We start from the raw sequence: 26787 nt of genomic DNA, 5'->3' as shown, positions 1-26787 counted from the left end.
CATAGCCCAACCGCTTCTGGGTGCGGATTTTTTGCGGTCTCACAGCCTACTGGTCGACCTGCCCAGGAAGAGACTGGTTCACGCCGAGACCTTTCAGACGTTCTCCCTGGGTGCAGCCCAGTTGCCAGCCCCTCACCTCGGCTCCATCACGCTGTCCGACAACGACTTCACCAGGGTCCTGGCGGATTTCCCATCGGTTCTGGCACCGCAGTTCACGGCAGCCATGCCCCGACACGGCGTACAGCACCACATCCCGACACAGGGACCACCCCTCCATGCCCGCGCTCGGCGGCTTCCCCCGGACAAGCTCCGACTGGCGAAGGAGGAGTTCAAGAGGATGGAGGAATTGGGGATCATCCGGCGGTCCGACAGCCCATGGGCCTCTCCCCTGCACATGGTGCCCAAAGCGACAGGGGGCTGAAGACCGTGCGGCGACTACCGCAGGCTGAACGAGGCTACAACACCGGACCGCTACCCTGTGCCCACATTCAGGACTTTGCAGTAATACTGCACGGCGCACAGATCTTCTCCAAGGTAGACCTCGTCCGAGTGTACCACCAAATCCCGATGCATCCGGACGACGTCCCCAAAACGGCTCTCATCACCCCGTTCGGCCTTTTCGAGTTCCTCTGCATGCCGTTCGGCCTGAAGAATGCCGCACAGACGTTCCAGCGGTTAATGGACGCGGTGGGACGCGACCTGGACTTCGCATTCATCTATTTGGACGACATCCTCATAGCCAGCAGCAGTCGTCAGGAGCATCTGTCCCACCTCCGTCAACTCTATGCCCGGCTGAGTGACTATGGTCTAACTATCAACCCGGCCAAATGCCATTTCGGGCTCGACACCATTGACTTCCTGGGCCACAGGATTACCACAGACGGGGCAACCCCTCTGCCCGCCATTTCCCCCGACCCACCACGATCAAAGGCCTTCAGGAATTCGTAGGTATGGTCAATTTCTACCACCGCTTCCTCCCTTCAGCTGCCCGAATCATGCGCCCCCTGTTCGCCCTGCTGTCCTACGAGGGGCTGTTCACGGTGCTCAGGAACAACGGGTCCACGTTCGTGCTGGACGTTGGGGGGCGAGAGGATGTTTTCACGGTGGACCGACTCAACCCGGCCCATGTGGACCTGGCGCAACCGGTCGAGTTTCCGACACCACGCCGCAGAGGCCGACCTCCCAAACAGGGTCCGGCCCAGACTGTGGACATTGGGGGGTGTATCGCCGGTTCTGGGGGGGGGGGGGGTGATGTGGCGACCCACTTACTAGCACACTCGAACCGGCTCACAATTAGCCAACACAAAGGGAGAGTACGTGCCTCTTGAAGCATCCGCGCGGGGGAGGGCGGATTGAGTGAGGCTTTAATAGCAAGGCTGTGAAGTTCGAATAAACTTTATCTTTGACTGCATTTTACCGACTCCGTGTCGTTATTTTAGCGCTGCGTGTAGCACACCGCTACAATGGTTTCAATTTTGTAAATTTTTTGGACTGAATAAATATATACTGTCAAGTTCTATTACATCGATTTTTTTTCAACCATTTAAATTGATCAAGCTTTTCTTTTATGGAAAACAAAGGGAAAATTATGTTTTCGTGACTTATTTATGGCTGATTGTTTTATGTCTTTTGAACAGTTTTCTAATAAATATAATTTTCCTCGATCACACTTTTTCAGATATTTACAAATTAGAAACTTTTTGAATGTTATTTTACTTTCTGTTCCGATATCACATCAAATTGAAGTTACGGGGAAAAAAAGTTCCAATCCATATCAGAAGAGTTTATTGTCATTTATTTATGATTTAATTATGAAAATACACTTAGATACTTCTGATAAAATTAAGAATGGGTGGGAAAGAGAACTTCGGATACCTTTACCTATACAGAAATGCGAGAAAATTCTTCAATTAGGAAACACCTCTTCACTGTGTGTCAGACATGCCTTCGTACAATTTAAGGTGTTCATAGGGCTCATATGCCCAAGGATAAGTTAGCTCATTTTTACTGCCATATAAATCCTGTCTGTGATAGATGTAATTCCGAGGTAGCTTCATTGAAAGGTATGTTCTGGTCTTGTCCTCTTCTAAAAATAATATTGGAAAGATATATTTGATATTATCTCAGTAGTTCTGCGTATTGATTTACAACCACATCCTATTATTGCAATATTATTTGCAATAATGCAATATAACTACCAGTGATAGACTCTAGTCAACTATCCTCATCAGCTTGTCTTCTAATTGCATTTGTTACATTATTAGCCAGAAGACCCATTTTACTTGAAAGATTGCAATCCCCCTACTACATTGTAAAGGTTTTCCGAAGCCTTAGCATGTCTAAACTTGGAGAAAAAAAATACGAGTGGTACTGTGGATCCTTCGGTTAAATTTGAAGAGACTCCGAGACCATTTATTCAATACTTTCATATGATGTAAGTTGACCCTTTCCGAATCTTGTGTAATAAGGTTTTGTTCATGTATAGAGGAGCGGAGTTAATGACAAATAATAGTTTCAGACATTGTGATATGACAGCCCAATCTTTGTCTATTTGTTTTTATTTAGTTTAGTTTTTTTTTTCTAGTTTAGGGTGTTTTCCCCTTATAAAATATCTTTTTCATTATTACTTGCTATGAGATTGGGAGGTTAAATGATATTTGTCATTTGGAATTGGTGTTTTTACATGTTAACCGTTATTAATGTAATCCCGATCTCTTTATATCATTACTATTATTGCTATGCTTATTAAATTTGAAACAATAAAAAGATTGAAAAAGAAAAGGAAATTGGCTGCTACCAGCTGGGCCAATCACATTTCTTGTCGTCTGCGTCGCTGCGATGCGTAGTTACATTTTTAGGAATGTACGCGTGAGGCTACGGCATACGGTACAGCCTAGGGTGCAGCGTCGGGTACGCGGCTACGTAGAGCCTACGGCGTAGCCTGGACGGAGAAGAATAATTCAGGCTTCAGTGTGTGGGAAGGGATTCACTTGGTCATCTCAACTACTGAGACACCAGCGAGTTCACACTGCGTAGAGACTGATCACCTGCGCAGACTTTAGGAGGAGATTTTCACAGCCAAGTCAACCAAAAGTGCATCATTGAGTTCACACTGTGGAGAGGTTGTTCATCTGCTGTGAATGAGGGAAGCCTCACTTCAGCTGGCAGTTTAATATACGGGGTGATAGCTCCCAGCCCGGCCCGGCCAAACTTCAGAAATCTCATTTGGGTGGATGCTGTGTGATGTGTCCCATGTTACAGATCAGTACCCTGAAATTACAAACGATACACAATATGCAATTAAACGATTCAGCTCTATAATTCTTACTTTGACTATAGGGTTAGTAAAGAAACTGAAAAAAAAAGGGCCCGCTCTCTCCATTCACGTCTTCTCATCTCTCCCCAGCAAAAAACCGTGAAAATCTCTTCCAGACTCACAAAAAAGAATATTTCTTTCATTGCACAGCCCCACTCTCGAAAGCCCTATTTCCTCTAGTCGTAACCTAAACATTGCTGCTACAGAGAAACCATTACCTCAGCAGCAAAACATTACAGAGAGGCCGTTACTTTAGCAGTGAAACCTTACAGCGTGTTACACTTACCACATACTGCCGGTTCATACTGGGAGAAAGTTTCAATGAGCTGAAAGCTGGATATTTGTCCATCACCGTTGCTGAATACAATTTCGAGACTGACTGTAGGTGCTGAACTCTGCAGTTATTGCTGCTGCTCACCACACCCAGTTCTGCACCCTGGTCACTGGGCATGGGAGGAGTTTCTTCTGCTGCATATTCACCTGTAATGGGCCTTGATCTGTGACAAATAAATCAGTTCTATTTTAAACACTGTCTCTGGTACTTAGTGAATTTATAACACACCCAGTGTACAGTAGAGAGTCAACTCAGGTCGGCTGGACCCTGCCAGTGATTCTGTTCCACAAGAGATCTTTCAAATCCTACCCTGTTGTTCACCTCTCACTGTCCCTGCGAATGAGTTCCAAATAGTCACCACTCTGTGGGCGAAGAATTCTCTGCAGAGCGAAGAAGTCGAGCTGACTGTAGTTCTGCCTGAGATGTTCTTCGCCCCTCAAATCTCTATGCATCACAAAGAGGAAGTAGGATTTTAAAACTAAGGTGACAAAACCGTGGCTGATAAGAGAAATCAAAGAAAACATAAAAACCAAGGGGAGGGCATAGAACAAAAATCACTAGTATGTTGGAGGATTGGGAAGATTTTAAAAACCAACGGAATGCAACTAAAATAATTAAGAAGGAAAAGATGGAACACTTAAGTGAGCTAGCCGGTAATATTAAAGAGATACCAAATGTTTCTTCAGGTAATTATAGTGTAAAAGAAAGGCGGAAATGGATATCGAACCACTGAAAAATGATGCTGGAGAGGTAGTAATGGGCTCGGGGTGTAAGGTGATGGCAGATGAACTGAATAAGTATTATACATCACTCTTATCTCTCGAAGACCCCGGCAGGAATACGGAAGTACCAGATGTCAGTGGACTGAATGTGTGAAGTTACACTACTCAGGAGAAGGTTCTTGGGAAACAGAGATGGTCTGAAGGTAAATAGGTTCCCTGTACCAGATGGTATACCCTCCAGAGATCTGAAAGAGGTGGCTGAAGAGATGTGGAGGCATTAGCAATGATTTTTCGAGAATCGTTAAGGAAATAAAATCCCAAGTTTTTTTTTCCTTCACTACTTCCCCTCTCGCAGTTTCACCCATCACCGACCACTTCTTCTACCCTTTTCACCCCCACACTTCTTCCTCTGACGTCTCATCTTTTTTTCCCCCCAGTCCTGATGAAGGGTCTCGGCCCGAAACGTCGACTGTTTACTATTTCCCATATATGCTGCCTGGCCTCCTAGGATCCGCCAGCATTTTATGTTTGTGTTGCTTGGATTCCCAGCATCCACAGAACTTTGCAGTTGATACAGATAAGAGACAGATAGTTTAGAGCAAACCTGCAGTCTGCAAAATGGCTTCGATAGGTTTGGAGAACGGACACCGAAGTCGTGGATGAAATGTACGGAAATGTACAGTGTATGCAAATGTACGGTCATGTACAATTGTGGAAGGAATAAGGGCGTAGAGAAAAAATAAATAAATGGGAGAAAATTCAAAAATCAGAGGTGCATAGGTACTTGGGAATCCTTGAGCAGGAGTCCCTAAAGGTTTGCTTGCAGATTGTGTTGATGAAGGATGACAACTGTAATGTTAGCATATAAGAACAAGGATGTGACACTGTGGCTTTAAAACGTATTGGTCAGATCGCTCTTCGTGTATTGTGAACAGTTTACAACCTGCAAAAACAGATGTGCTCGTATTGGAGCGGGTCCGGAGAACGTTTACGGGAATGATTCCAGCAACGAAAGGGCTAACGAATGAGGAGCGTTAGATAGCTTTGACCCTGTACTCGCTAGTATAGAAGAAAGAGAGGGGATCTCATTGAAACCTATTAAATATTGAAAGGCCTCGACAGCGTGGCTCTCAAGAAGATGCACACTATACTGTGTGAGTCTGGGACTACAGGTCACAACCTCAATGTATCGGACATCCACTGAGAGCAGAGATGAGGAGGATTTTCTTTAATCAGGGAGTGGTAAATCTTTAGAATTTATTGCCACGGACGGAGTGGAGGCCAAGTCATTGAGTGTATTTTAAATGGATGTTGAAAGATTATGGGGAGAAGGCAGGAGAATGGGGTTGAGAGATAATCAATTGGACAGGAACGAATGGCGGAGGAGACTCGATTGACTGACCAGCCCCTGTCTGATATCTCATGGCTCATGGTCTGAAGAAGAGGCAGGTGAGGTTGCATTAGGGTTAGGATTTTGTTAGGGTATCCACGCCTGGATTATTGTATTCAGTTATAGGAAAGAGGACGCTAAGCTGGAATAAGTGCAGAAAAGATTTACGAGAATGCTGCCGATACTCGAGGCACTGAGTTCTGGAGAGAGGTTGGGCAGGTTGGGACTTCACACCTTGAAGTGCTGGAGATTGAGGTGACATTATGCAGGTGTTCCACACTATGAGTGTACATAAATGGGGAATGTGCGCAGTTGAGTGATCTCGGCCTTTTCTCCTTGGAGCGACTGAGGATGAGAGGTGACCTGATAGACGTGTATAAGATGATGAGAGACATTGATCGTGTGGATAGTCAGAGGCTTTTTCCCAGGGCTGAAATGGTTGCCACAAGAGGACACAGGTTTAAGGTGCTGGGGAGTAGGTACAGAGGAGATGTCAGGGGTAAGTTTTTTACACAGAGAGTGGTGAGTGCGTGGAATGGGCTGCCGGCAACGATGGTGGAGGCGGCTACAATAGCGTCTTTTAAGAAACTACTGGATAGGTACATGGAGCTTAGAAAAATAGAGGGCTATGGGTAAGCCCAGTAATTTCTAATGTCGGGACATGTTCCTCACAATTTTGTGGGCTGAAGGACCTGTATTGTGCTGTACGTTTTATATGTTTACTTTTCTTTTACCCCATTTTTGTGGAATCAACAACCAGAGGGCACCGGTTTAAGGTGAGAGAGGATTGATTTAATAGTGATCCCGGGGGACAATTATTAATCCACTCTCACTTCCGGTTCATTGTTTAACTAACATGATGAGAGCACTGTCAGGTTGGAGGAGCAACAACTCATATTACATCCGGGTAGTTTACAACCTGATGACATGAACATCGACATCTTTAACTTCTACCTCTACCTTTTTTTTCATCAACCCACAGGCCCGTCTCCTCCATTCTGTCTCCACACTTCTCTCTTCCCCACTGCGGATCGTCTCCCTCTGGTTCCTCTTTTACTTCCTTTTGTCCCATGGCCCGCTCTCTTATCGTATCAGATTCCTTCTTTTCAGTCCTTTGCATTTTCCACCTACCACCTCACAGCCTCTCACTTCATCTCCCACCTCGCCCACCCACTCACCTTCACTCTTATCTGGCTTCACCTATCACCTACCAGCTTGGACTCTTTCCACACCCCGCACCATCTTATTCCGGCTTTTCCCACTTCCAGTCCTGATGAAGGGTCTTGGCAGGAAATCTCTGTTTTGCTTTATCCCCTCTATAGAAGCTACCTGACCTCCTGACTTCCTCCAACATTTTGTGTCTGTTACTCTGCATCTCCAACATCTGCAGAATCGCATCGGGACAGAGTGCAGAATGCAGAGAGAACATCGGGTCTCACTAATGTCGAGGAGGCCACACCTGGAAAACTGAAAACAGTAGATGACCCCAACAAGCACGATGTTGAAAAGTTGCCTCATATGGAAGGACTGTTTAGGACCCTGACTAGTGGTGAGGAGAGTGGTTTGGGGCATCTCTGGCACTTCATCCACTTGCAGTTGGCTTCCAGCCCCTACACCCCTTCTTATCGCTGTAAACCTCTCCCTTTTGTGGACAACACTGCCACTTGATGGTGATTTACCACAATAACAGGACCCCCTGATTTGTGGACTCCATTGTCACCAGGTGGCGCTCTGGCGCAATAACGCTGAGAGACAGAAATGTGACGCTGCAGCCTGCTGAAATGTTTCTTCAAGATTCAGGGTTGTTTAATTCCATTTCCAGCAGACACGTGTAAATGAGGTCGACATAATTATTACTCCGGCTCCAATGCAACACAGAAACACAACAGTAACAACATATATCCACAGCTTATATACTGTGCATGGATTGATTGTATGTTCATAAAGTGACGCTCGGCATAGGATGCCTGCATATAAGATGACAGGAAATGATAGAGGTGTTTGGTGTTGTGGAAGGGTGGGTTAGAGGGTAGAGATATTTATCAGCTTTACTGCTTGGGAAAAGTAGATGTCCCAGAGGCTGGTAGTCCTGGTGAGGACGCTGCGTATCTACCCCCGATGGGAGTGAGACAAATAGTCCATGAGTGTGATGGGTGAAGGTAGATTGTGAAAATTAGGTTGGTGCTTGATCTCAGGAGAGGGAATTTGGAAAATACCAATGAGATACCTTTTAGATCAGCTTGGAATTGTGTAGCCGGCTGGTGGCGTAGTGGCATCAGTGGCGGGAGGTCCTGAGTTTGAATCCAGCCGGCACCCATCTGTGCTGGGTTAAGAGCTGGTGATCTCTTAAAAAAAAATCTCACCCGGCAGAAGGCAAATACAACAATGGCAAGCCGTTGCTGTAACTAGCCTAGCATACGATTTCCCAATACGTCAGAGGAAATCGCCTGCTAAGTTGAAAATTCCGGATGTGACCTACCTTCCCTTTGCAATTGTGCCCACTAGGGAAAAGTTAATTCTGGAATGAACCAAATTTGATTGGGGAGCTTTTGGTAAAGGGAGCATGTGGATACAGTGATAATAACATGACTGAATTCACCCTTCACTTTGAGAGGGGAAAGGTAAAACAAGATGCATTATTATTGGTGGAGTGAGGGGAACTATGGAGGCACTGGAGAAGATCTTACCAAAGTTGATTGGAAAGGGACACTAGCAGGGATGATGGCAGAATAGCAATGGCTGGAGTTGCTCCACTTGACAGCCTCAGGGTTGAAGAGAAACACATCATATTCCACCTGCGTAGCTCCAACCTGAAGGCATGAATATCGATTTCTCCTTCCAGTAAAAAAAATCACAGCCCATTGCCTTTCCTTCTACTTACTCCCGAATAACGTAACTTTACACATTCTGACCACTGACATTTGGGACTTCCATATTCCTGCCAGTGCCTTCCACAGATAAGAGTGAGTACAATACTTATTCAGTTCATCAGCCATCACCTTTCACCCTCACCCCATTATTCCCTCTCCAGCATCATTCTCCAGTGGTTTGATATCCATTTCTGTCTCTCTTTTACACAATATGTACCTGAAATTAAAAATGGTATCCTCTTTAATATTACAGGCTAGCTCATCTGTGTATTCCATCTTTTCCTTCTTAATGGTTTTGGTTGCATTCTGTTCATTTTTAAAACTTCCCAATTCTCTAACTGCCTAGTAATTTTTGTTCTGTGCCCTCTTTGGTCTTTATGTTGTCTTTGGTTTCTCTTAGCAGCTACGGTTTTGTCACCTTACCTTTAGAATACTACTTCCTCTTTGTGATGTGTATATCCCGTCACTTCCAGATTGCTTCCAGAAATTCCAGCCATTGCTGCTCTGTTTTCATCCCTGCCCGTGTTCTTTCCAAATCAATTTTGACCAATTTTTCTCTCAGGCCTCTATAATTCTCTTTTTATTCATATCTGACTTTACTTTCTCCTTCTCTAATGTCGGGGTGAATTTGATCATATTAAGATCACTTGTCCCGAAGGGTTCTTTGAACTCAAGTGACCTAATTAATTCCGGTTCATTACAGCACCCAATCCAGAATAGCTGATCCCCAAGTGGGCTCAACCACGAGCTGCTCTAAAAAAAAATGCATCTTGTAGGCATTCTAGGAATTCCTCCTCTTGAGACCAACACCATCCTGATTTTCCTAATCTCCTGCATGACAATCCCCCATGTCTATTGTAACATTGCCCTTGTGGCACTCATTTTCTATCTCTCATTGTAATTTGTGCACCAAATACTGTTTTGGGGTCACTATACAATTACCATCAAGGATTTTTTTGTACATTTGCTGTTCCTTAATTCTACCCACAGATTCCACACTGCCCAACCCTATGCCACCTGTTATCTAATGATTTTATTTAATATTTTACCAACAGAGCCACACAACCCCACGGCCGGCTTGTTATTTCACTAAACATATAAATATCTGGGAAACAGGAAGACCTGCAGATGCAAGAAATCGAGAGAAATTCACACAAAGTGTTGGAGAAGCTCAGCAGGTCAGGCAGCATCTATGGATGGGAATTAACATTTCCAGCCGTGACCCTTCACCGGGACTCGTGATAACCACGTATCTGAAAAATCAACAAGCAAAAGCAACAGAAAGTAGTGCAATATTGGGAAAACCTTTGACAAAATTTATTTCAAGGCTTTAAAAAACTGCCGAACAGAGCTCAATAGTTAGCAATTACAACAAAGGCAATAAACACTTCCATCAATACCGGCATTGACTTTTTTTAATGAAAATATCTTAGTCCCATTTCAATCAGTAAAATTTACAAAGATAAGTAAGAACTGAAATGACAAGTTTAGAAAAAACTACTTACACTCAAACCCACTGAGATTAACACGACCTTGGACAGAAGGAGGAACAGGAATAACACACATGAGAAAAAAATCACATAAGACCATAACACAAAGGAGCAGATTCGGCCATTCGGGCCCATCGAGTCTGCTCCACAATTTCATCATGAGTGGATCCAATCTGCCCTTTAGTCCCATTTCCCCACCTTCTCACCGTAACCTTTGATGCCCTGACTACTCAGATACCTATCAATCTCTGCCTTAAACACACCCAATGACTTGGCCTCCACTGCTGCCCGTGGCAACAAATTCCATAGATTCACCACCCTCTGACAAAAAAAAAATTCTCCGCATCTCTGTTCTGAATGGGCGCCCTGCAAACCTTACGTCATGCCCACTTGTACTAGATTCCCCAGTCACTCTCGAAATTGCATTCAGCAATGGGGATAGAAAAATATCCAGCCTACAGCTTATTGAAACTTTCTCCCCAATGTGAACCCGGTCGTGTGTTACAAGGTTAGATTACTGAGTGAATCCCTTCCCATATTCACAGCAAGTGAACGGCCTCTCCCAAGTGGAACACAATGATGCAGCTTTGGTGGAGACGGTTGAGATGATCTCTTCCCAAAGCCTGAGCAGATGATCTGTGGTGTGAACTCGCTGGTGCTTTAATAGATGAGATGATCGTGTGAATGCCTTCCCACATTCGCAGGTCGATGGCCTCTCCCCAGTGGAACTCACTGGTGTGCTAGCAGATCAGATGACTGAGTGAATCCCTTCTCACAATCTGAGCGGGTGAAATCCCTCTCTGCAGTGTGAACTGACTGGTGAGTCACTAGGTGAGATGATGTGGTGAATCCTTTCCCACAGTCTGAGCAGGTGAATGGCCGCTCCCCAGTGTGAACTAACTGGTGTGCTTGTAGGCTACCTAACTGTGTGAATCCCTTTCCGCAGTCTGAGCAGGTGAACGGCCTCTCCCCAGTGTGAACTCGCTGGTGAGTCTGTAGGTTGGATGACTGAGTGAATGTCTTTCCACAGACTGAGCAGGTGAATGGCTTCTCCCCAGTGTGAACTGACTGGTGTCTCCGTAGGTGAGATGCCTGAGTGAATCCCTTCCCACAGTCTAAGCAGGTGAACAGCCTCTCCCCAGTGTGAACTCGCTGGTGACTCTGTAGGTTGAATAATCGAGTGAATCCTTTCCCACAGTCTGAGCAGGTGAACAGCTTCTCCCCAGTGTGAACTTGCTGGTGTCTCTGTAGGTTAGATGACTGAGTGAATCTCTTCCCACAGACTGAACAGATGAAATCCCTCACTGCAGTGTGAACTGACTGGTGAGTCACTAGGTGAGATGATGTGGTGAATCTCTTCCCACAGTCTGAGCAGGTGAATGGCCGCTCCCCAGTGTGAACTAACTGGTGTGTTTGTAGGCTACCTAACTGTGTGAATCCCTTTCCACAGTCTGAGCAAGTGAACGGCTTCTCCCCAGTGTGAACTCGCTGGTGTGTCTGTAGGTTGGATGACTGAGTGAATGTCTTCCCACAGAATGAGCAGGTGAATGGCTTCTCCCCAGTGTGAACTGACTGGTGTCTCCGTAAGTGAGATGCCTGAGTGAACCCCTTCCCACAGTCTGAGCAAGTGAACAGCCACTCCCCAGTGTGAACTCGCTGGTGACTCTGTAGGTTGAATGATCGAGTGAATCCCTTCCCACAGTCTGAGCAGGTGAACAGCTTCTCCCCAGTGTGAACTTGCTGGTGTCTCTGCAGGTTAGATGACTGAGTGAATGTCTTCCCACAGACTGAGCAGGTGAAATCTCTCACTGCAGTGTGAACTGACAGGTGAATCAGTAGGTGAGATGATGTGGTGAATCCCTTCTCACAGACTGAGCAGGTGAACGGCCTCTCCCCAGTGTGAACTCTCTGATGTACCTTCAGTTCAGATGACTGAGTGAATCCCTTCCCACAGTCTGAGCAGGTAAACAGTTTCTCCCCAGTGTGAATTCTTTGATGGATCTTCAGTTTAGATGAGCAAGTGAATCCCTTCCCACAGTCCGAACAGGTAAACGGCCACTCCCCGGTGAGAACTCGCTTGTGAGCCATTAGGACAGATGACCGAATGAATCCTTACCCCATAAATTCAGCAGATGACCAGCCTCTGCCCAGTGTGAACTGACTGGTGTGTCCACAGGTGGGAAGACTGACTGCATCCCTTCTCACACACAGCACAGGTGAATGGCCTTGCCCAGTGTAAACTTGCTGATATACATTCAGTTGAAATGACCGACTGAATCCATTCCCACTGTCTGAGCAGATGAATGGTTTCCCCCCTGATTAAAATGATGGACATGCCAGTAAGTCAGATGACCGAGTGAATCCCTCCCCACAGTCTGAACAGGAAGGATGATCGAGTGAATCCCTTGCTCCATTTCTTAAATATCTGGACAGAGACAGCAAAACTATATTCAAGATTTCCGTAGACAAATTTCTTGTCATTTGTAACCTGTAAAAAGATTTTAAAAATCCATCAATGGGTGCAGGACAACATTTCAGATCACGTGAGTTGTCAAGGTGTGAACTGACATCACACTGTTACAGTGAAGTTCAACACAATTTGGATGGAGAAATCATCTTCTAACTGGGCACAGTGCTGGTATCTGGAATGAGCATTGAACGCTCTGATGCTCTTCCTGTCTCTCTAAGAATGGGGCATTTCTGCCATCTCCAATCTGTGACTTGGCTCAGTTTGACTCTCTCCATTGGTATTATTCCCTGTTCCCACTGAGCTGCATGGGTGCCTGGCCCCACAGTAACTGAAACACTCTCACACAAATAGCCGGCAGTGTATTCCACGCACCCACCACACTCTGTGTAAAATACTTACCCCTGACATCCCCTCGGTATCTACTTCCAAGCACCTTAAAACTATGTCCTCTCGTGTTAGCCATTTCAGACCTGGGGAAAAAAAACTGGCTATCCACACGATCAATGCCCCTCATCATCTTATACACCTAAAAACGGCTCAAAACATAAACAAGGAAAATGTACACTGCTTTGAGGATTTCTTAGAAGTATACAACATTATGAGGGTATAGATAGGATAAATTCAAGCAGCTTTTTCCACTGAAGTTGTGTGGGATGACAAACAGAGGTCATAGGTAAGTGGGGAAGGTGAAAATTTAATGGGAACATGTGGAAAAGCTCTTCACCGGTCGTGACAGTGTGGAATGAGATGAATATAAGTAGTGAAAATGAGCTCAGTTTCACCATTTAAAGGAAGTTTGGATGGGAGCCTGGATGGTAGGGGTATGGAGGGTGATGGTCCCGGTGCAGGTATTTGCATTAGACAGCTTAAATGTTTTTTGGCATTGACTAGATGGGCCAAATATCCTGTTTCTGGACTGAACTTCTCCATGTTTCTGTGATAAAGAAGCTGGCCAAACTTGTTTGGATGGGAAAAGGTAGGAGTGACAACGGAGCAGCAATGGCTGGAGTTTCTGGGAGCAACTCGGGAGCTGAGTGATCGATACATCCCAAAGAAGTGGAAGCATTGGAAAGGCAGGAGGACATATCCGTGACTGAAATGAGAAGCCAAAGCCAACATAAAAGCCAAAGAGAGGGCAAACAAAAGAGCAAAGACTATTGGGAATCTTTTAGAAACCAACAGCAGACAACTTAAAAAAAAAAGCCAGATGAGCTCAGTGTGTGGAATCCTGATATTGTAGTCATTAATGGATCTTGGTAGCATCCAACAGTCTGAGGCATTTGGAGGAACAAAATATCCGGGGCCTCAATATCTCTTGAAAAGCAAGGTTCCCTGCACCTGTAACTTTTCAACTTTTATTTTGACAGGCACATACAATCTCCACATCCTCAAAATTTCACTTCTGAAGGCCTCCCACTTACAAGAACTCTGTTGCCAGGAATGAGCCTGTTCCAAACCACACTTGTCAGATGTTTCTGATACCATCAAAATTGACCTTTCTCCAATTTAGAATCTCAACCCATGATCCAGACCTCTCTTTTTCCATCTTTACTTTGAATCTCATGGCATTATGATCACAAATTCTGTCACCAGCCCTGGATCATTTCCTAACAGCTTATTGTTCACTTCTATATCAGAGATTCTACATACTGATTAAGGGCACATTTGACAAACTTTACCCCATCTAGTCCTTTTACAGTATGGGAGTCCCATTCAATATATGGAAAGTTAAAATCACTTACTGAATCAACCTTTGTTTATTGGCATGGTCCGCAATCTCTCTACAAAGTTGTTCCTCTAAATTCCTCAGACTGTTGGGTGCAACCAAATTCCAATAATAGCTACAATATCATAATTCCCTGTCCTGAGCTCATCGGGCTTTCCTATGATGCTTCTTGCATTGTGATATACACAGCTCAGCACAGTCATCGCACTATGCTCAATCATTTGATTGCTGACCCTATCTGAGGTCTGAACAACATCTGACTGGTGTCAAGAAAACAAACTCTCCCTCATTGTCACAAAAACAAAGCTGATTGTGGATTACAGGAGGAATGGAGACAGGCTAACCCCTGTTGACATCAATGGATCTGGGTTTAAGAAGGTGAACAGCTTTAAATTCCTCAGCATAAACATCACCAAGGATCTCACATTGTGTGTACATACCGGCTGTGTTGTGAAAAGAGCACAGCAGCACCTCTTTCACCTCAGATGGTTGAACAAGTTGGGGACGGGGACCCAAAATCCTGAGGACATTCTACAGGGACACAATTGAGAGCATCCTGACTGGCTGCATCACTGCCTGGTATGGGAACTGTGCTTCCCTTAATCGCAGGAAATGGCAGAGAGTGGTGCAGACAGCCCAGCGCATCTGTAGATGTGAACTTTCCACTATTCAGGACATTTACAGGGACAAGTGTGTCAAAAAGCCCAAAGGAGATCGGGTACCAAATTCAACACAACTACAAACTGTTCCTGCTGCTACCATTCAGGAAACGGTACCACAGCAAAAGGTCCAACAGGCTCTGGGACATCATCTTCTACCAGCCCATCAGACTGATTAATTCATGCTGATGCAATTGCATATCTATGTTATACTGACTGTTCTATGCACAAACTATTTATTATAAATTACTATAAATTACACATTGCACATTTAGATGGAGATGTAACGTAAAGACTTCTAATCCTCATGTATATGTATGTAAGAAAGTCAATTCAATTCAAATCACCCTCTCCACTATCTGTCCTGTCATTCTGGCTCCCATTCCCCCTACAAATCATTTTAACCACATCAGCACCCCCCTCCACCACACTTGCTCTCGCAGCCTTACCACTAGGTTATTAGTCCCCTTCCTGTTCTGTTCCCCTAACTAATGAATCCCCTATCACTCCTTTGACTTTCCTCTGCCAGGTAATCCACCCCAATACTTTCTAAAGTGTTCCACCTGTTGTTGTGTGGGATAGCAACAAGAGTACTCTGTGATGGCTATTTAACCTCATTTCCCTTCCTGACTCTCTCCCAGTTTCCTGTGTCCTGCACCTTGTGTGTAACTCACCTCTCTTCATGTCATATCTATCACCCCCTCCAACTCCTGGATGATCCGGAATTCATCCATTTCAAGTTCCAACTCCTTAAAGTGCAGGGTTACAAGCTGCAGCTGGATGCACATCTTGTAGGTGAGGGTATCAGGGACACTGGAGGTCTCCCCACCTTCCCACCAATGTCCCCTCTAATTTGTAATGACCAGTGTGCACATAAATCATGTACTGTGCATTTTTTTACCCAGTGACATGTGCATAGTGAATTTTATACAGAGAGGTAATTAGTTTCACAGCCAGCAAATCACTGTTGATAAGTACTTTGATCTCCCGAGTTCGATCAAGTTCATCTGCACTCTCTCATAGCAAACTCTGTTAAGATTTGCAATTAAGATTTGTAATTAAGATTTGCACCAACACACTTGGTGGGTGTACCAATTCAAATAACATCTTGCAATAGTAATGCATGGGGTGTACGATGAATAAATATACGGCTGTAACCCAAGTCAGTCAACTTGTCAGATGGTGGCAGTGCTTACGTGCCTTCCCTTTGACAACAGGAGCTCAAACTCCTGCAGGAGAATGTGCAATAAACTGTGGTGTCAATAAGAAGCTGTTCTCTCGAGTTTTATTCAGATTCAGCTTTAACATTTGGCATCATGAACAGGATCTCAATATGCAGAGCACCGAGCAGATGGGCTGAGTAAGCATCTGGACCACTCTGGGGACCGTGGAGGCTGACCGGGTACCCAATAGGTAATTTACATTTGTCACTCACCGTCAGTTCCTTTGGACGTACGGTGCCTCGCCCAAGGCTGATCACATACCTTAACAGGATCGGGAAAAAAATCTGTCGGGAGACTCGTATAAGGTAGGCAAAATTTTTACTATGTGGGCAGGAGGCAGTATTGGATAAAATTTATTAAGTGGCCAGGAGGCGGTACTCGGTAAACTTTACTAAGTGGGCAGGAAGCAGCCAAGTCAGGTAAATTCATCAATTAAGCAGGAGGTGCCTGCCGGGTAAATTTATCTGATTGTTAATTGAGCAGGAGGCTTTGTGCCTGATAAATTACTTAGAGATAATCGGTCAATTGCAGTCTATTGATACGAGTGTGCCAGGAGCAGCCCTACACAATTTTATGTGAGAGTTTTCCAGACAAGGAAAAAGATTTTCAAATGTTGAGTGCAGCACTCAAAATGTGGCCACGGACGGAGGGGGGTGGGGGAGCCTGCGTTATTACCTCATGAGAACAAGCAGTAAATCTGATATTGAAAAAGAACTGAGGAAAGAAGTGGAAATTGTTGAAAAGGGAATGGAAGGAAAAGGCAGATGTAAAATGGAACTTTGCCAGCTATGCCACTGATGGCCTAGTGGCTTCAGCGTTGGACTTCGAGGCGAGAGGTCCCGAGTTCGAATCCAGCCGACTCCCTTGCACACTTTCATCTGTGCTGGGTTAGAGCTGGTGAACAAAACAACTCACCCAGCAGAAGGCAATGGCAAACTACTGCTGTAACTTGCCTTGTACATGATTTCCCAACACCGCACAGCAGCGTGGAAGGAAATCCTCGGCTAACTGGAAAAAATTCTGAATGTGACATACCTTTAAAGTGGAACAGTATATTATCAGCAAGTTGGAGGAATAATGCATGTGAGAAAGGGATAGAGGTATGTACTGCAGAAGGAACGCCAAAGGTTGGGAGACGCTAAAAGCGAAGCGTGAATGGGTGGATGAGCGCCAAAAACGAGAGCAGGAAAAACAACGTAAGCAAACCAAGGCCGGCCCAGATAGGAGGGAAGGGTAGGAACGTCAGTCTAAAGTTTGAACTGATAGGGAAACATGGGATTCCGAGCCCATGTCTGGCATAATGACCCTGGATGTGATTTGTGGCCTGCTACAGCACTTTCACAGGAGACCAAGCCTTTAAACTGGGGGGACAAATACCCATTAATAATGATTTACTGCTCCAATGCTTACAAAGTTAGCCAACATTATTAATACAAATAATATGGATTGGCCTGACAATGACCAAAATCGAATGTGACGAGCTTTGACATATTATTAGGACCCGACTTTTAAATCCTGATCAACCCCAGAACTAATATTCTCCTGTTTGATTCTTACTAAGAGAGAGAGGGGGCAGAACTATTTGACTAGGCAGCATGTTTACACTTGCTCGCAGCTTGTGTTTATATAGTGTTATGATACCAGCCCCCTCCTTCCTGAGAATCGCAAGATCGCTATTAATTCAGGTCTTGGACCCAGGAAAAGAAAGAGAGACAACGCAACGGATTTGACCATTCTTTCTTGGAGACACCTTTGTGGATTGCGATTCTATGCTACGTGCCAGCTATCATGGCTACATGGACACCCTCGGGCAATGTGGGGTGGGGATTGTATCACCCTACCTTGACTGACATCTACAACTCCGCAAGTCAAGATAAAAAGGGGACTGCAGGAGGCAGTACCCTAGCGACGCACCAGAAGGAGACACCATCGCTCATCGCTCCCGTGATGATGGGAAGCGATTCGGAAGCCACGTGTGGTTCGTTTCCCCTAGCCTGGGGAGCGAGTGGCTGATAACACCGAAAAGGACTTCAAACTGACAATGGGGAACCCACATTCCCGATTCAACGATTTGAGTCCAAAAGGCTGGCAAGTTTATTTTCTCACCAAAAATTCTCTCTCTCTCCAACACGTGAAATCCAGCGGTCCCCAAAAGGCTAAAAGCCTGCATGAACTCCAGAGACTTTGATATTTCTATCGGACAATATTTTTACCCCTAGACAAACGATAGAGCTACTTCTTATTGTTGATTATTACTATACCCGCGCTTTAGATTGAGTATTGACGACGTATATTATCTGAATGTTTGTATTAACCTTACTTTTGTGCCCCTTTTTAAATAAAAACGTTTAAAAATAGTACCATCAGACTTCAGCGGACCTCTCTATCTTTGCTGGTAAGTGACCCAGTTATGGGGTACGTAACAATAGCTCGCAGTTTGTTTTATTTAAGCAAGGACAGTCACAAACACAGTCAGCCAGAGAGAAAGAAAGAAGATGGAAGGTTCGAAACAAAGGACCTAGTGGCCAAAGGTCACTGTTTGGGCTCTCCTATGCCCACAAGGGTGGGTTGACTATTGATCCAGTGTATACCGAATGTGTGATTGTCACTTTGTTTGATCCATTGGAGTGGATCTGTTGGTTTGGGAGTATCCTGTGAGGACCACTTGTGCTAACCCTTGCTTGGGGGTGGTAATTCACTTGAAGAGGTAGCCCTGTGAACAATCACTGTTGGTGATGATTCGTATAATCCAAATGGGGATTTTGTTGGAGTATCTCGTGGCTACCACTTTTGTTAACCCTTAGCTGGATTCGGGTGTGTGATGTGGTAACCACTTGTGAGAAGGGATATTCTGTGGAAATCACCGTCGGTAATACTTTGTGTGTTGGATCTGGATTGGGAGTACCTTGCGGAATCTACCTGTGTGTTAACCCTTGCGTGGGTGGTAGTTCCTTCTGAAGACAGTACTCCTGCAATAAGCTACTTCTGGTGATAATTCGTATGTGGATTTAGAACAACGACGGATAAGACCTACGGCGACTGTTATCCTGTTTTACCACTGTGGAATTTGTGGAATTCAACGTAATTGCCTTCTCTCGACATTCACCTTGGATTACAAATATCTCTCTCTCGTCATTGATTCCGTGGATGAACTGAACTTTCATACTTTACCATCTCAAGACTTTCAGCTTGGTATTCCCTGAGCTGAGTGGTTTGGGAGTTATACTTACACATATGTGTGCTCATAACACTTTTAAACTTTTGATTATTTTGCTTAATTTGTTATATTATAAGTAGATACGAATAAAGACAGTGGTTTTAACATCAAAACCAGAGTCCAGGTGTGGACTATAGCTGCTGGTTCAATTAAACCGTAACAGTGGTGTTTGTATCTATGTCTTTAAGAGGGCTTACCCCAGCACACAGGAGCCCCTATGTTAACACCTTTCTGTCTCTCTGTCACAACTGGGCCAAGCAGGTAGAACCAGGGGCCTGCTGGGTTTGTGCCGAAATTCCTCAGTATGGGAAAAGTATGATTCAAATGTCAGTAATCCCGCTCAACTACAGTGAGGAACTCTCAGCCTGGGCTTTTTCAAATAACACCTGGGGAAGAGAGTGAGGAACTGTGGTCCAGTCTGTGATGACTGTGGCTGTCAATGTTTTGAGGGATGGTATCTCAGGCCCCCACCAGACGGAACTTCCTACACTGGGAAACATGCATCTTGGCCATACCTGCAGGAGCCCAGCAGCGGAGAGGAGTAACTGAGACTGAGTGATTTTGGCTGATCGCTTTTCTCTCCTATGGAGTAGCCAGGAATTCACAAGAGATAATCAATTTGGATACAGCACTTGTGGAGCTGGCCACAATACTGCAGGGGCCCTGACAGAAACACAGGCCCAAGTAACAGAAATATCCACTGAAATGATTGCAATCTGGCAAACAGTCGTACAGAATCATAAGGCTTTAGATTTTATCCCAGCTGAGAAAGGGGGAACCTGTGCTATTATTGACATAGAATGCTGCGCCTATATCCCTGATGAGTCTACTAACGTTACATCGCTCTCCGAGCACACTGCAAAGGAGACGGACAGCATCAAGAGAGTAGGGCAGGATTTACACGGGTTCACCAAAGGGTCGAAATGGTGCTCTTCGAAGGCCTGTTCGGTAATATGTGGGGCATGATATTGCATTATGTCCTAATGGTTGTACCTCTCATTGTTCTAACTACTGATGTTATACCCACTGAGAAGTCAAAGCTCCACTCGGTTGCTTTCTCTGTAAAGGAGGGAATGATAAAGTCTGTAAAAGGGTTAACACTTCGTTAAACAATAGCAGCCTGTTTTTCTGAAAGAAACTCCTGATGATCAACAGATGTACTAAGCCATGCTGAGCCATATTTCTTCTTGAGGGTAGCTAGCTAGGGTTTCAGGATGCTTATCTCCTTGTGCACTCATGTGTAGAGATAGGACAGCTTCAGTCTGTTCTGTGTGTGTAAGCCATTATGACTATTTTGTAACTTGTCTTCAGGGGCTATCATAGTAAATAACTTTGGCTCCAGCCTGTCCTGTGTGGGGAGTATCTGGACAGATATATCTGTGGTGTGAGGGGAATTGGTGGATTGGGTGGGAACAGTCACAGTCTGTTCCTGTCTGAGTGACTAACTGAGTGAGCCCCGGGTGCTTGAAATAAAGAGTTTGTACTATACGGTCTCTGAGTGACTTAATCCGGATTCAACTTCGACAGAATGGGAGTGGTCTTAAAGGGCTGGGCTGCTGGAAGCACATTACCAGACCTGGACTGATTGCAACTGTGTCTGACAGAAGCATAACTGGTTATTCTGGGCACATTCAGTCCCACTCCAACTAAATCCTACCTTCCCTTGTACAAGTATGTAATGTCTAAAGGACCAGTGTCTGATTAAATGAGACTCACCAACCTTTCTTCCGACTGAATCAATGAGAACTCCGAGTCAGTTGATTCAGAGTTGTTCTCTCCAGTTGATGCTCTCAGTCCTCGGGCTGGTTCACTTGTTGCTGTTCCCTCGTCTTCAGCTGTGGTTTGCTTCCAGTTGGGGTTTTTCTTCCAATAAACCTCTCACCACAGTTCTCACTTTAACCAGAGAGATAATGAAGCACATTAACACAGTTTGAACACCAAACTCACGGGTCTATTTCTACTGTTGTAAAAATGGAACTGCCCATTTACTCATAACCTGTCCCTGTGAGGATGGAATGGGAACTCATCCTCTCCTCAGACTGGCAGTCATTGCTTCCAAAGGAACTCCAAAAACAAATATCTGATCCCAGACCAGAAATACTTGCTCAACACCTCGTAAGCACAAGCAGCTCGATCCTCGCGTCCATTTTACCTGGATCAAAAACTATGATATCCCAGGACCCAACCTCACAGAATCACACAGCTTAATCTGCCACTCACCGACCCTGAGAGTCTCGCACATTGTCCTCCCATTTCACACTGTGTAGTGCAATCGGGGATTTCCCCACAACCAATGTCCAGCTGCTCGAAATTTCTGCTTCATTGCAGAAGGACGACCATTCAGCCCCATCTGTAGAAGCAGTAACCAAAGTCAAAGCCAACACAGGACTAGAGTCCAAGCAGCAACTCTCCCAGTACTCTTTGCTGATTGTAATATGATGCAGTGTGTCAGCCAGTCACAGTTCAAAAACTAGCTCTCCCACACCAATGCACAACAGAACTGGTACCGGATGACCCTCTAACTTTCCAGCTGACAAAAACTGATTCAGGAAATAACTCAGTGAGGACGAAGGTGTGAAAGAATACTTCACAATGAAGACAAGAAAGATTGCCGATATATATCATTGCAGAGGTATGATACAGGGTGGACCAAGGTTGACCCAGATAGTTGATGCATGTCACTGAAGTTGGTGGGAGAGAGACTGGACAGAGGTTGAACAAGATGGGCAGGGAATGAGCAGATGGAACCAGGTGGAGCAGAAAGCAAGGACGATCAATTATGGTTCTCCAGCAATACACAGATACTGAATAAATAGTACACACTACTGCATAAAGGATCTTAAATTGACAAAGTTAGAACAAACAACAAAAACATTGCCATATATACTTTGAACCCTCACCAAATTGTTTATCAACACACCATAGAAAGTTTCCCATTTGGACACTTCATGCTTTGCACAGTAGCTGCTCTGCTCGTGACTGCAAGGAGTGGCAGAGACCTTTGGATCCAGATCAGTAGATCACAGAAACCATTCTCCCCCTAGAGTAGTGAAATCAAAGATCCCCACAACCTGGGTCGTTCTTTCCCATCCACCCCAATCCAGGAGAAGACAACAGCCATAAAGCTCAAGGACAAATGTGAGGAGGCTCAGGAAGTGAGACAATTTGAGGGAAGTTAAAGGGACTCAGTGGCCAACATCAGACTCCCCAACACAACATGGAGGAAGCATCACCTCACATCCGGGGACTCTGACCACACACCACATGATCTTGAGTCACAAACCAGAGGGTGGGGTAGATCTGCATTAAACAGCCTCACGTGACCTGTTGGTGGGTCTCTAATTTCAACTCTGTGGAAATAAACAGCCTGGGCTCCTGGGTTGGATCGTTCAATGCAGATTAAGTGAAATCCACATTTTTTTGAAGAGCCCAGATAATTGGAAAATAAATGAGTAATTGGCCCTCAGTTCGGCACTCACAGCTAACATTGGATCTCCCCACTCGGGATCGGTCTCAATACTCACTGATGGGAAAACGATATCTTTGGCCTGCAGACAGTGATCTGACCCCTGGCTTCCTGACCCAGGAGGGGAGGACCCTTTCCCGATCTGACCCCTGGCTTCCTGACCCAGGAGGCGAGGACCCTTTCCCGATCTGACCCCTGGCTTCATGACCCAGGAGGAGAGGAACCTTTCCCGATCTGACCCCTGGCTTCCTGACCCAGGAGGCGAGGACCCTTTCCCGATCGGACCCCGGGCTTCCTGACCCAGGAGGCGAGGACCCTTTCCCGATCTGACCCCTGGCTTCCTGACCCAGGAGGCGAGGACCCTTTCCCAATCCCGCAGACGTTCCGCTTCAGTACTGAGCAGAAAGGAAAACACCACCCAACCGGAGACAGTGAGCATGAGCAAAGAGATTGTACATCTGTGGATAAATGGGAGGGGCAAACAGGATCACGTGACTGGTGGGATCTCCCACGCCAGGCAGAGAGTCCAGCTACCAACCACTCTGTGGAAAAAGACAAACTTGCCGCTTATATCTCGTCTCACCTTAAATGTATTAGACATTTCAACCCCCAGGAAAAATATATCGTCTGTCCACACAGATTCATAATCAGGTTTATTATCACTGGTGTGTGGTGTAAACTTTGTTAACTTTGCAGCAGCATTTCAATGCAGTACATAGTATAGACGAAAAAAAAACACAAAATAAAATAATAAAAATTACAGTATATGTATATCTGGGACCATTGCTCATTGTAATTGTTATAAATGACTTGGATGAGGAAGTGAAGCAATGTGTTAGTAAATTTGCTGATCACCCAAAGGTTGGGGATGTTGTGGATAGTGTAGAGGGATGTCAGAGGTCACAGCGAGACACTGAAAGGATGCAAAACTGGGCTGAGAAGTCGCAAATAGAGTTCAACCCGGATAAGTTTGAAGTTGTTCAATTTATTAGGTCAAACATGATGGCAGAATATAGCATTAATGGTAAGACTCTTCACAGTGTGGAGGATCAGAGGGATCTTGGGGTCTGAGTCCATAGGACATTCAAATCTGCTATGCAGGTTGACTCTGTGGTTAAGAAGACATACGGTGCATTGACCTTTATTAATCGTGGGATTGAGTTTAGGAGCCGAGAGGTTTTGTTGCAGCTATATAGGACCCTGGTCACACTCCGCTATGCTCAATTCTGGTCACCTCACTACAGGAAGAATGTGGAAACCTTAGAACAGGTGCAGAGGCAAGTTACAAGGATGTTGCCTGGATTGGGGAGTATGCCTTATGAGAATAGGTTGAGTGAACTCGGCCTTTTCTCTTGGAGTGATGGAGGATGAGAGGTGACCTGATAGAGGTATATAAGATTATGAGAAGCATTGATCGTGTGGGTAGTCAGAGGCTTTTTCGCAGGGCTGAATTGGTTACCACAAGAGGGCACAGGTTTAAGGTGCCGGGGAGTACGTAGAGGGGAGATATCAGGGGTGAGTTTTTTTAGTCAGAGAGTGGTGGAGAGTGGTGTAATGGGCTGCCGGCAATGTTTATGGAGGTGGGCATGATAGGGTCTTTTCAAAGATTTTTGGTTAGGAACCTGGCGGCACTGGAGAAAAATTAACTTAGAAAAATAGAGGGCTATGGGTAACCATAGTAATTTCTAAGGTAGTGACATGTCAGCACGACTTTGTGGGCCAAAGGGCCTGTACTGTGCTGTAGATTTCCTATTATTCTATGAATAAATTTAAAATTGTGCAAAAAGCAGAAATACTATATGTTTTAAAAGTGAGGTCGTGTTCAAGGGTTCAATGTCCATTTGGCTATCAGATGACAGAGGGGAAGAAACTGTTCCTGTATCACTGAGTGTGTGCCTTCAGGCTTCTTTACCTCGCTATCTGATGGTAACAGTGAGAAAAGGGCATGCCCTGGGTGCTGGAGTTCCTTAATAATGGACGCTGCCTTTCTGAGACACTGCTTCTAATCCTTTGGTAATCTTATAAACGTCTATTCAGTCTCACCCCAGCCGGCACGGCTCCAGAGAAAACAACATAAGATTGACCAACCTCCCGTTATAGCTCAGGCCCTCTATTCCAAGCAATATCCTGGTAAACCTCTTCAGCGCCCTCTCCAAAGCCCCGATATCCTTCAGAGAATGAGAGCGACCACAACTGTATAAAACACTCCAGATGTGGCCTAATTAATCTTATAAAGCTGCAACATAACTTCCCAACTTTTGAACTCAATGATAAAGACAACCACGCCATTTGCCTTCTTAACCACCCGATCAATCTGTGCGGACTCTTTCAGGGAGCGATGATCTCGGACTCTGATCATCAACACTCTTCAGGGTTTTGCATTTAACAGTGTACTGTCTCATACATTCGACCTACCGAGCTGCCAAGGTGATCATCACTAATCAAATCTCACTGAGATTTCTCAGGTCCTGTTGAATTTATTGCCAAGTGCACAAGTACGGGAAGGTACAGGGACAGAGAAACACTGACTTGTGGCAGCATCACAGGCAAGTACATTCAGATAACACACGGAACACAAATTATACAATTCTCTGTCAGTAACAATATGGAAACATGTTTTACTTCATCGTCCTAATAGGACCAGAACAACAGGGGCTGAGCGGTGGCTCATCTCAGACGGTTCGGTGTGAATGTCTCACAAACCGGACCGATCCCGGCAGATTCTGTGAAGGAAGCGAGGCGAGGCCGCCAGTTCGGGAAAGATCATCCCCTCCCCCTTCAGGTTTCACCGATCACCTTGTGTTTCTCTCTCCCTTCCCCACCTTTTATTCTCCAGTCCTGCCGAAGGGTTTCGGCCGGTAATGTCGACTGTATTCTTCCCCTAGATTCTGCCCGGCCTGCTGAGTTCCTCCAGCATTTTGTGCGTGTTGCTCGCATTTCCAGCATCTGCAGGCTTGATCTTGTTTGAATTCGGGAAAGTTAACTCACCACCCAACGTCAGACATCCCCGCTCGGGACCGGCTTCAATACTCACCGAAGGGAAATTGTTGCTGCTGCCCCGCAGAGAATAATCCGTCTCCGGCTCCCCATCCAAGGGGGCGAGAACCCCCTCCCGATCCCGATCTCACCGCCGACCCGCTTTCACAAAGAACGAAAAAACAACACTGCCGTTCCCGGGAATGTGAGCATGCGCAATCTGCTTATTGCGTCACGGGCGTTGGGCGGAGCCTCGGAAAATGCTGACGATCCGCTGTAACACAGGATCACGTGACTCGGTGACTGTTCCTCCCCCTTCACATACTGCCCGACCCACCGCCGCATTTCCCAAATTTTTTCATTATTTCCCTATATTATTTCCATATTTACACCAGACACGTATTTAGTTTTTCCCTCCATATCTTCCCCGATCCCTTTCCCTCCAGCCCCAGGTCACAGAGTTCTCAGGGTTATAATTTCGATTCCCATCCCATCCCGACACACAATTCAGACCCACACAGGAAATGTGCAGGTTTCAGTTAAATCAGTCGATGTTTATAAACACTTAATTTATTAGCCCGGCCGTTAAACCGATAAAGCTCGAGCACAGCAGCACGTGGGTGACGTAAGACACCGCGCCCATCAGGGCAGATCCCGGTGTGGGGAGCCCATGTGTGACGTCAGGAGAGTGGGGGGGGGGGAGAAGCTGTGTGACGTCACCTGTGGGGGAGCGCTCGTATTTAAAAGCACCTTAATGGATTTTTCGGTGGGAAAACAACATTAATCACGGGTTTCATCACTGAATCCAGTGTTGTGGGATGTAAAGTCCCCTGTTATGTGTCCGGCTGTGCCGTGTTGTTGGTGGAGTGGGCAGCGTGGTGTTTGTCTCGATTCGGGTCACAACACCAGAATTGTCAGCGGGGTCCAC

General features: G+C 45.5%; 1 protein-coding gene and 1 long non-coding RNA gene across 3 annotated transcripts; both read right to left on the bottom strand.

The window, feature by feature from the left end:
* Window positions 1-1803: 1803 nt before the first annotated feature.
* LOC140720830 (uncharacterized) lies at window positions 1804-12234 on the bottom strand. Its single transcript, XM_073035674.1, has 4 exons — window positions 10138-12234; window positions 9755-9885; window positions 3603-3813; window positions 1804-2086 (listed from the first exon to the last, which is right to left on the bottom strand). The coding sequence occupies exon 1, from the start codon at window positions 12208-12210 to the stop codon at window positions 10852-10854; it is 1359 nt and encodes a 452-aa protein (XP_072891775.1). The 5' UTR covers window positions 12211-12234; the 3' UTR covers window positions 1804-2086; window positions 3603-3813; window positions 9755-9885; window positions 10138-10851.
* LOC140720831 (uncharacterized) lies at window positions 12235-26128 on the bottom strand. 2 transcript variants are annotated; one of them, XR_012097263.1, is made up of 3 exons: window positions 25918-26128; window positions 21134-21310; window positions 12235-12610 (listed from the first exon to the last, which is right to left on the bottom strand). It is a non-coding gene; the product is annotated as an uncharacterized lncRNA (long non-coding RNA). The 2 variants fall into 2 exon arrangements; XR_012097264.1 differs by having other exon boundaries at window positions 21138-21310.
* Window positions 26129-26787: the final 659 nt, after the last annotated feature.

Source organism: Hemitrygon akajei, unplaced genomic scaffold (genome assembly GCF_048418815.1).
Source record: "Hemitrygon akajei unplaced genomic scaffold, sHemAka1.3 Scf000047, whole genome shotgun sequence".
NCBI lineage: Eukaryota > Metazoa > Chordata > Chondrichthyes > Myliobatiformes > Dasyatidae > Hemitrygon > Hemitrygon akajei.
Note: the sequence above shows the minus strand (reverse complement) of the source record. Positions and strands in the feature narration are given on the sequence as shown.